Source organism: Panthera tigris, chromosome X (genome assembly GCF_018350195.1).
Source record: "Panthera tigris isolate Pti1 chromosome X, P.tigris_Pti1_mat1.1, whole genome shotgun sequence".
Taxonomy (NCBI): domain Eukaryota; kingdom Metazoa; phylum Chordata; class Mammalia; order Carnivora; family Felidae; genus Panthera; species Panthera tigris.
In genome coordinates, this window is record NC_056677.1 from 60,750,227 (window position 1) to 60,762,248 (window position 12,022).

Genomic DNA, 12,022 nt, shown 5'->3' on the forward strand with positions numbered 1-12,022 from the left:
TGAAATTGCTTAAATGTTATAAATGGTGAATAAAAATCTAGATAATCTGAATATACCAGTCCAAAGTCATATACAAAAATCTCTATTAACAAAAAAATTACAAGCACTAAATGACTGATCTATGTGTAGAAGTGACCAGCTCTTTACAATAACAACATGATAAAGATTTTGAATGGTCCCTTGAAGCCTGTAGCAAAATAATTAAATAAACTGCATAATCCTTCTGGTACCGTGGAATTTTGCTTTCAAACCATGAGCATTCAATAGCACTACAGCTTCCAGTACTAAATAGCTTCCAATGAGAATGTAAGATAAAAGCTTGTTATGAAAAATTTTTTACTTACCAAAATACCACTGACAAGAGTCACCTCGAACATGATGGGAAGAAGATTAAATACTAAAGCACTCAGGACAAAACTGATACCCCTTGTCCCTCTGTCAATAGCTTTTGATAAAGCTCCTGTCTGTCTACTCAGATGGAAAGCCAGATCCAGGTTGTGAAGATGGAGAAAGACATTTCTGGCTATTCTTCGGATTGAATTTTGGGCTACCTTGCCAAATACTGCATTTCGAACTTCATTAAAAAAGGCAGCTCCAGCTCTTGATACACCATCTGACAAGACATTCAAAAGAAAAAGTGGGATGTGAAAACATTCGAATCACAGGAGTGTAAAAATGATAAACATATGGCAAGTAAGAAAGTACTTACACAATAAATGAATACATCACAGAATACTTCCATTAAAAGAAACCTAGAAAGCAAGCATCTAGCCTAGTGAGTACCAATCCTTCCACCACCCTGAATCCCTTTCAGTGTTATTTTCCTCTATAAACTCCAGATGATGAAAGATTTTTTCCAACTAAATACTTGTTTTTAAGTTTTAAAAAAATTTAATGTTTTTATTTTATTTTTGAGAGACAGCGTGCTAGTGGGGGAGGGGCAGAGAGAGAGGGAGAGCGCTGTCAGCACAGAGCCTGACGTGGGGTTTGAAATCATGGACTGTGAGATCATGACCTGAGCTAAGTCAGATGCTTAACTGACTGAGCCACCCAGGTACCCCTCCAACTAAATACTTTTAATAAGTAGCACCCCGCATGGCCTTATTGTGGATAAATGTACAATATCTGTACAGGTTTTTTTGATCTAATCCAATTCCCCTGAATAACAAATGATAAAATCGAGATCCTGAACAATCAAGTGCCTTGACTAAAGCATGCCCCCATTCAAACCTCCTGAGTCTCATAAAGTGTCCTTTCTAATGCAGGAGTAAACAAAGCAACATATTCTGTTCTTTAAAAATGGTAAATGTGTCAAGGCTATTGAATGTAACTTAATGAAGCATTAATATACATATAGCATTATTTAGCTATTTCCCATTAAGCAGTTAACAACAATAACAAGAAAATAACTAGCCTTATTTTCAGGAACCTTATTAACAATTATTAGAAGTGGTAATTATGAATTTATTATTAACTAACTACTATTAGAAGTGGTAATTATGAATTTAATATCTTATTTCATGTTATATTTTTCTAGAACTTAAAAAATGAAACTGTTTTTACAGAATTTTAGAAAACATAAAGAATTTTTTTAAACTACCTATCAAAAATCACATGTAAAACGATAAACATCCAAAATGCTAACTTGTGTTTGTGGTAAAAAGGTCATCTGCTCAAATATGATGAAACCCTCTTGAAGAAAGTCAACACCTGTAGATAGATTAAAGAATCACACATACAGCCAATCAGAACTGCCGTTGCCATGGTTGCAACTGTATTTGGTGCATCACTCAGGTTCAGCATGTTTCCCGACATCTGGTTGAGGCTGTCTACAGCATATTTAAACATGAAGGGAACCACAATATTCATGGCCTAAAAATATAAAAGCAATTATCCATCATATACAAAATATTTTCTAAAAGTACAAGTATTTACCTTAAATTAGTGTTTATGGGAATGTTTAGATATTAATCATTTACTAGTATTGAAATGATTTTCCTAGTTTATAAAGATAAAATCTTTGGCATTGGAGAGCTGTCATTTCAGGACTCCTACCTGACACTGACTGCCATGTTAATATTAATTTATAACTTACGTGCATTAGTCAAATGCTTGGGCCTCCATGAAATAATCCCTGGTCATTTACTCGAAATGCTCTCTCCATTATCTGAAATCCTACAGAGCTTCTGGCACTTAAGGCAAACTGCCTTATATGATAGTTCTTTATATATATATCTTCTATAGTTCTATATATATATATATATATATCTTCAATCATACATACACATTCAATCAAATATGTAAAATTATTTGTTCACCAAAATAATAGTAAAACTAAAATTATATAGCAAAAAAGTATCTCAAAAGCAATAAATTACAAGTATCTCTGTGGCTGACTCACCATTGGGGGGAAAAAAAAAACCACACACACATAACACTGATAGATCTATTTGCCCCACAAAAAGATTCCTTTGTTCAGAGAAGAGGTGGGGGAATTAGTGAAACAGATGAAGAGAATTAAGAGGTACAAACTTCTAGTTACAAAATAAGTCACAGAGATGAAAAGTACAGCATAAGAAATATAATCAATAATATTGTAATAATGTTGTATGGTGACTACATTTATTGTGGTGAGCACTGAGTAATGTATACAATTACTGAATCACTGTATCGTATACCTGAAACTAATATGACATTGTATGTCAACTATAATTCAATAATAAAAATTTAAAAAGATTCCCTTGCTCCAATACTAAAGAAAACCCACTAAATACCAAACTAAGCTTTTAAAAACCAACCTATTTCTCCATGAGAATATACCAAAAAATATGAAAACTATGGGTATAATGCTTTCATATGTTCAAGGCAAATATTCAATCACTCACATTTCACATTTTCTGCAAGGTTACAGTATCAAATACACCAACTATCATTTAAGAATAGAAAACTGATTAGAATGCCAAAGCTTTAAAGAAATTAAATTCATATACAATAACATGTGAAAGCAATTCTGTTAGGCTTACCAAAAACAATGAAATCCCACCCCTTGTAAACATTCCATTTAAAGTATTGTCAACAAGCCTAAGTTTAGCTGACAACTGACAAGAGCTATGTAAATCTTACCAACCAAGATTTTGAAGTAAAGTGTACAAGTGTCCTAGCAACCAAGCAGGTACTCTCATTCAATAATATCATTAAAATACACAGCAGATGTTGGAACACTTTTAAGAACGAAACAGTATGGGATAAATTGCTTAAAGTTTTTTTCTGACTTCTAAAATATAATCTAATATAATAGCAAGTTTCAAGTATGACAAAATTGTCGATTCTGATTCCTATATAATCATATAATCTCAAGCTCTTGCTTCTGCTTGAAATGGCCTACCTGCCAGATTTACCTGCCTCTCCATTCTTCAAAACCCACTCTGAATACCATTCCCTTCTCTGAAACTTGCAGCCCATGTGACATTCTTCCGATTTTCCAACTCCTCTTTTTGATGGTTTATACATCAGTATCTATCATTTTTATTATATATTTATCATTCACATTCTAGGAGCAATGTGCACGGATATACTGGCTTCTCAACCTCAGTTCACAAACCTTTTGTGGCAAACAAACATTTTGTGAACAATACCTACAGGAATCAGGTATGGTGCTATGTACCTTCACAAAGGTAAAAGCTGAATGAAATAACAATTCCATTAAATGGATATCCGTGTAACTAAGGAAACTCAGGTTCCATGAGGTTTAATAACTTGTCTGGGAAGCAGCAGAGCTGGGATTAAAATCCAAGACTGACTTGAAATTCAGAATTTTCTTCTAGTGTACCATAGCCATATTAGCAGCTCATAAAGCAAGAGACCATATTATTTTACTACATTTGCACCCTAAAGTGGATGCTCTCATATGTGCTGTTGAAACCAGCTATAAAGTATGACACAAATAATTTAAATAAATCATAGCTGATTCCAGGGTTTCCGTATAATAAGACCACATCCCCTCACTTGCATTCCAATACAATTTCTTGAGTGGGAGAAAAAGTGATAGTTACAGCTAGCACGCAATTCTCATAACTTACAGCCTATTATATCTTTGCCACAGCCAGAGTGCATAGTGACCAAAACTAATTAATGTATCACCAAGAAAGTTGTGTAATTTTACTTTCTTGAAAATGTGTTTGGGTTGGTCAAATATGTGAGCATCTTCAATTTTTTTTTAACATCGATTCATTTTTTGAGAGACAGAGAGAGACAGAGTGTGAGCGGGGAAGGGGCAGTGAGAGAGGGAGACACAGAATCTGAAGCAGGCTCCAGGCTCTCAGCTGTCAGCACAGAGCCCCATGCAGGGCTCGAACCCACGGACTACGAGATCATGACCTGAGCCAAAGTCGGATGCTTAACCGACTGAGCCACCCAGGCGCCCCAGGAGCATCTTTGTAATATGAATGTCATCTGTCCTGTATTTTTATTGGCAGAAAAAAGGCAGTTAGCATAATGCTAAGAACATAGTACTACCTCTAATAATAATTGTTAATTACTTCCAGTTCTCCCAAAAACGTAATTTTAGAAAGGAAAGAAATAAAAAACACAAAAGAAATGGAAAGGATTATATTATGCGTAGATATTTTTATTAGTACATGTGTATTGGCTGCACTGGCCTTGTGATATTTTGAGCATGGGGAGGGTGACAAATACTGGTTTTCCCTAATACTCTGCTTTCACTAGAACTACACTTAAACCATTTCAGAGAAATGTGAATTTTCTAAAAACATTTTCTTTTGAAACAATTGTAGACTCACAGAAAGTTGCAAAAGTAGTACAAAGAGACTCGACCCTTCACTCAGCATCTCCTAATGATGACATCTGATATAGCTATAGTTCAATATCAAGACCAAAAATGTACATTGGCTCATTACTGTTAACTAGACTACAGAACTCGCTCAGCTTTTACCATATTTAAATATGTATTCAGTTTCTACCATATTTAAATGTGTATTCATGTATGTGTGTGGTTTGTATGTATTACCAAATGGTCCTACGCCATTTTATCCCATGTTCAGATGCATGTAACAATCACCACAGTCAAGATACAGAACTACCCCATCACAACAAAAGAAATCTCTTGTGCTACAGTTCTTTATATTCACTCCCATCCCACCTCCCCCGACATCTCAGTCCCTGTCCCCTGGCAAGCACTAATCTGTTCTTGATCTTTATAGTTTAGTAATTTTAAGAATATTATATACATGGAATAATATAATTTGTAATCTTTTGAGATCGACCTGTTTTTTTTTCTCAGCGTAATGCCCCTGAAGTTGATCAAGGATGATGCATGCATCAATATCTCATCTTTTATAGCTGAGTACTATTCCATGGATGTACCGAATTTATTCAACCATTCATCCCTGAAGGACATTTTGGTTGTTTCTAGTTTTGGACTACAAATAAAAAGATGCTTTGGAAATTTTCATACAGGTGATCATAAGTTTTCATTTCTCTAGGATAAATGCCCAAGAGTACAACTGCTAAGTCTACACTGAACTTTTTAGGCAACTGTCATGCCCTTTCTGAGTGGCTGTACCATTTTACATTCCCACAAGTATGAGTGATCCAATTCCTCCACATCCTCACCAACATTTGATATCATCACTATTTTTTATTTTGAAACTATTTTAATAAATGTATAGTGATATCTTTTGGTTTTAATTTGTTTCCGTGACAGCAATGATGTTGAACATCTTTTCATATTTTGATTTTCCACCCATATATCCTCTTCTGTAAAATATCTGTTTGTGTCTTTTGCAAATTTTAGAACTGGGTTGTTTTTTTGTTTTTGCTATTGAATTTTAAAGTTCTTTATATGTTTCTAGATATAGAGGCCTTTGCTGGATATGTGATTTGTAAAAATTTTCTGCTGGTGTGTAGTTTGTCTTTCATCCTACTGAGAAGTCTGAACTACCCCACCTAGCAGTCAGGAGGGGTTCCTTCCTGTAGGAGTCAGTGGAGGCGAAGGTAAGAACCTGTACTTTCAACCTCACCTGCAGTAATGAGGCAACACTCCATCCTCACTGGAACAGTGTCACAGGAGGCCTCCTAACAAACAAAAGATTTTAAAAAGATCCAGAATCTTATAGCATAATACCCCAAATATCTGGATTTCAATAAAAAAAAAAATCACTCCTTATACCAAGGACTACTAAGATATCAACTTGAAATAAGAAAATACAATCAACAGACATAAATATTAGAACTATCTGATGAGGATTTCAAAATAGCCATCATAAAAGTGTTTCAATGGGGCACCTGGGTGGCTCAGTCAGTTAAGTGTCTGACTTCAGCTCAGGTCATGATCTCACCGTCCATGAGTTTGAGCCCCACATCGGGCTCTGTGCTGACAGCGCACAGCCTGGAGCTGCTTCAGATTCTGTGTCTCCCTCTCTCTGCCCCTCCCCCACTCATGCACGCGTGCGCCTCTCTCTTGCTCTCAAAAATAAATAAACATTAAAAAAATAAAAGTGCTTCAAGGAGCATTTATGAACATGCTTCAAACATCAAAATATATAATGTCTCAGGAGATAAACAGAGGACATAAAGAAGAACCAAATGAAAAATCTAGAAGTGGAAAGTAAATGGCAGAATTCAAAAAAATCTGAATGGATGGGCTCTGTGGCAGAATGGAGAGGACAAAGGAGAGAATCAGTCAACATGAAGACAGAACAATAAAATTTACTGAATATGAACAACAGAGAGAAAACACTAAAAAGGGGCAGGAGGGCCTCAGGGATCTATGGACTATTAAAAAAAAAAAAAAAAGATCACTCCTTTTTAGAGTCCCAGAAGAATAGGAAAGTGTGAAGCTGGAAAAAGTATTCAAAGAAATAATGGCTAAAAATTCCCCAAATTTGGCAGAAGACATAAACTTACAGATTCAAGAAGCTGAGCAACCTCCCCTCCAAATAGGGAAAACCCAAAGAAATTAAATTTTAGAACATGAGAGAGTGTGAGCTGGAGAGAGGGGCAGAGGAAGAGAGAGAGAGAATCTTAAGCAGACTTCATGCTCAGCACAGAGCCTGATGTGGGCTCGATCCCATGACCTGAGGTCACGACTCAAGCTGAAATCAAGAGTCAAATGCTTAACCAACTGAGTCACCCAGGTGCCCCTCAAGATACATTATAACTAAAATTCTGAAAGCTGAAAACAAATTTAAAAATCTTAAAAGAAGCTACACAAAAACAATACATTATATATAGGGGGAAAAACAATTTGAAGAAACCAGATTTCCAGGGAGGCCAGCAGGAAGTGTCAAAACATTTTTCAAGTGGTAAAAGAAAAGAACTGTCAAATTAAAATCCTATAACTAGCAAAACGAGCTTTCAAGAATGAAAGGAATATCACAATGTTCTCAGGTTAAGGAACACTAAAAATTAGTCACCAGCAGACCTCCTCTAAAAGAACTGCTACAGGGGAGCACCCGGGTGCCTCAGACGGTTAAGCGTACGACTCTTCATCTTGGCTCATGGTTTGTGAGATCGAGTCCCACGTTGGGCTCTGTGCTGACAGCACTGAGCCTACTTGGGAATCTTTCTCTCCCTCTCTCTCTGCCCCTTCCCTGCTCATTCCCCCCCACCTCTCTTAAAAGAAATAAATAAACTTAAAAAAAAAAAGAACTGCTAAAGAAAAGTCTTCATACATATGGGAAATAGAAGCAGAAGGAAATCTGGAACATCAGGAATGAAGAAAAACCAACAGAAATAGTTAAATATCTGTGCAAATATAGTAGCCTATTCTCTTAAGTTCTTTAAAATATGTTTGGTGGACAAAAGCAAAAGTTAAATCATTGACCATGGGGTTTTCAATGTATACAGATATAATACATAAGATAACCTGTAAACATAAGGGGGGAAGGTAAAGTGACTTATAGGGCATAGTAAGGTTTTTACATTCCACTTGACATGGTAAAATGTTGATTCTAAGTAAGCTGTGAAAAGTTAAGTACCACTATTGTAATTCGTAGAGTAACTGCAAAAAAAAATTACACAAAGAGATAGGCTAAAAGGCACAATAGATAAATTAAAATGGGATAGTAAAATGTATTTAAGTAACACAAAAGATAGCAGGAAAGGTGAAATAGAGTAAGAAAGACGAACTGGCAAAAATAAAATAAAATGATAGACCAAACTCCAAATATATCAATACTTACCAATATAATTATCAACATATAATGACCAATGTAAATACATAATTATTAATGTATCAATATGCTAGCAATGAACAACTGGAAACCAACATAAAAAAAAATTACAATCCCCCTCCCCCCAAAAAGAAATCCCTAAGTATAAACCTAACCTAGGGTTTCTCAATCTTCAGCACTATGGACATTCTGGGTTAAATAATTCTTTTTTATGGGAAGAAATATTCTGTGCACTTTAGGATGTTTAGTAGTATCCCTAACTTCTACCTACTACATGCTAGTGACACACTCATCCTCAACTGTGACCATCACAAATATCTCCAGATAGTGCCAAATATCCCTCAAGAGCAAAATCACCTCTGGCTGGAAACCAGTGGTCTAATCAAACATGTTCAGTGTCTGTATGCTGAAAGCTATAAATGCAGATGAAATAAAACAAAGGAAATTCAAGTAAATGGAGAGAGATTCTATGTTCACTGACTAGAAGACTCAATATAGTAGGGATGTCAATTTTCTCCAAATTGGTCTACAGATTTAAAAATCCATTTAAAAGTCCTATATGGCTTCTTTGTAGCTACAGACAAGATTACTCTAGAATTATATATACACATAAAGAAATTAGAATAGCCAAAACAATTTTAAAAAGAAAAACGTTGGAAGAATCTATCTTTATGCCTTAAGAGAAAGCTACAACAGTGAAGTCAATGTGGTGTTGATGAATGGAGAAACACATACACATTGATCAATGGACAAGAACAGAATACAGAAAAAGATGATTACATAGAGAGAGAGAGAGAATAATGGCTCCCTAAAATCTTCATCTACTAATGTACTAATCTCCAGAACCTGTGAAGAGGATACCTTACATGGCAAAACAAACTTTGCAAATGTGATTAAATGAGAATATGAGCTGGGGAGAGTATCCTGAATTATCTGGGTGGGCCAAGTGTAATCAAGAGGGTCCTTATGAGAAGGAGGTGGGGGGGGGGGGTCAAAGTCAAGAGAAAAGATAGGAATACGGAGGCCAAGAGTCAGAGTCAGAAAGACTGAAGATGCTGCTGGCTTTTAGATGGAGGAAGGGACCAAGAGCCAAGGAATGCAGATGACCTCTAGAAGGCAGAAAGGGCAAGGAAATGGATCCTTCCCAAAAAGCCTCTGGAGGGAATACAGCCCTGACAAATGTTTTTATTTTGACCCAGGAAACCTAATTTTGGACTTTTGACCTTTATAAAATAATGAATTTGTGTTGTTTTAAGCTATCAAGTGTGAAAAGTTTTTACAGCAGCAATAGGATCCAAAGGAAATTCAATTGGGAGAGAAAAGCCTTCATGTAGGAACAACTGGACCAAACGATAAAACTTCAACTAAACTAGATACAATAATTAACTCAAAAATGGAACATAGATATAAACGTAAAAAGTAAAAATATAACTTTTAGAAAAAAACACAAGAGAAAATTGTAATGATCTTCAGTTAGGTAAACAGTTCTTACATGTTAACAACTAAAACATAATCCATGAAGGGAAAAAATGATAAACTGGAAGCCTATCAAAATTAAAAACTCTTGTTCTATGTAAAATACTATTAAGGGATTTTTTTAAAAAAAAGCTACAGATGGATTCAGGACACCTGGGTGGCTCAGCTGATTGAGTGCCCAACTCTGGATTTTAGTTCAGGTCATGCTCTTGCGGTCATGAAATTGAGCCCATGCTCAGGATGGAGCCTGCTTAAGATTCATTCTGTCTCTCTCTCTCTCTCTCTCTCTCTCTCTCTCTCGATCCCTCCTTCCCTCCCTCCCTCTGCCCCTCTTTCCCCTGTTCGTGCTCTCCCTCTCCCTCTCTCTGTCTCTCTCTAAAATAATAAAAAGCTACAGATGGGAGAAAATAATTGCAAATTATATATCTGACAAAGTCTCATATCCAGAATATATAAATAGCTCACTAAACTAAACAGGAAAAAAAATGGCCCAACTAAAAATGGACAAAACACTTGAACAAACATTTCACCAAAGTGGATATATACCTGCAGCCAAGCACATGCAAAGATATTCAACATCATCAGCCATTAGGAAAATGGATATTGAAACAATAAGATAACACTAAATGCCTGACAATATCATATGTTAGCAAAGAAGTGAAACAACTGGAACTCTCATACACTGCTGGTGGTAAGATGAAAATAGCCATTCTGGGAACCAGTTTGGCAGTTCCTTATAGAGTTAAAAATATACTAACCATGACCTATAAATTCTACTCTCAAGATATATTTACCCTGGAGAAATGAAAACTAAGGTTCACACAAAAAACTATACCTAAGTGTTTACAGCCATTCTAGTTATAACTGTCAAAAGGTGGAAAGAAACCAAATGTCCACCAGTGAATGAACAAAGTGTAGTACATCCATACCATGGAATACACCTCAGTAATAAAAAGAAAATGAACTGATATACTCAATGACTTGGATGAATGAAGAAAGCATCATGTTATGTGAGAGGAGCAAGCTCAAAAGGCTATGGTATTCTCAAAATGATAAAACTATAGGGATAGAGGACAAATCAGTACTATCCAGCTATTAGGGGTCTGAAGAGGATATACCTACAAAGGAGTTACACAAAGGAGATTTTTAGGGTGGTAACACTTTTCTGTATCCTGTGACAGTAATTATATGAATATATGCATGTGTTAAAAATCACAAAAGAGTGCATTTTGTTGCATGTTTATTAAAAGTAAAATTTTTAAAATAAAGCCAGTGTCTCAGGGCATACCAGACCTTACTCCCTAGAGGCTTAAGAGGTCTAAAACTAAGGCTAGATATTAATAAATTTCAACAAAAATTGACTCAATATGAAACTTAATCCCCCAGGTGTTTTCTAAAAATTGAGAAACTGTTTTTACTAGATTATACTCATGTGACAAGTTATGTTTCATCTGTAACTGCAATGTGTCCATTAATTTAAGTACAAGAGAAATAAAGAGAAAATTACTCTCTCAAGACTTATTCTCACAAAATTTTTTTCTTTCCTAGATCAAAAGTTTAAATCACATAAATAAATAATCCTCTAAATTCTTGAATTTTCACAGAGACTGGTATATAATTATGAAATGAATTTGTTTAATTTTAACATGGAAATGCACAATTTGGGACACAAATTAAAGAATGGACTTAAAGAAAAAGTACAATCACCATAAAGGACAGCCAAAAGTATGTTGTTATCTATATGATGCCAAATGTACTGGTCAATATCATCAGTTTACCGAGGGTCTCCAATTCTAGATTTTAAAATGACTTTTCCCTTCTTAATAATGAAAGTATTGTCTGCCATCTGAGGAACCTAATTCTTACAAACATTTTTAATACTTTAATTCCTTAAAAACTAATCTCTTTCACACCAGCCTCTGATAATTAAGGACTCTGTAACTAGTGTCACCAAGAAGGGCCCAATATATGTGAATAGGTAAAAGAGAATTTTGTTTACCTCTAGTAAACAATCCTCAAAAGGATCAGAAAGAGAAAAAGAAAATAAAGAACGAGAGTACTAAAGGGAGATAAAATTAGCAAGGCAAAACAAAGAGAAAAGAAAAATGGACAAAGTACTCAATTTGTAAATACCATATTTTCCGAAAAACAGAGACGGAGGGAAAATTTCTAAACTCGTTCTAGGAGGCCAGCACTACCCTAATACCACAACCAGGCAGACATTACAGGAAAGGAAAATTCTGGACCATTATCTCTTATGATCACAGATAAAAAATTCTCACCAAAATATTAGCAAAACAAATCCAATAATATATAAAAATAATTATACAACATGACCAAGTGGAATTCATTCC

The 12,022-nt window shown here is 35.2% G+C and overlaps 1 protein-coding gene across 1 annotated transcript in view; it reads right to left on the reverse strand.

Annotated features, from left to right (window-relative positions):
• ABCB7 (ATP binding cassette subfamily B member 7) overlaps window positions 1-12,022 on the reverse strand; it is a 162,739-nt gene that overhangs the window by 36,792 nt on the left and 113,925 nt on the right. The window contains exons 5-6 of the mRNA XM_007097500.3: window positions 1,740-1,872; window positions 345-613 (exon numbers count right to left, since the gene is read on the reverse strand). Of these exons, the coding sequence (XP_007097562.1) occupies window positions 345-613; window positions 1,740-1,872 (402 nt within the window). The remainder of the gene's footprint in view (window positions 1-344; window positions 614-1,739; window positions 1,873-12,022) is intronic.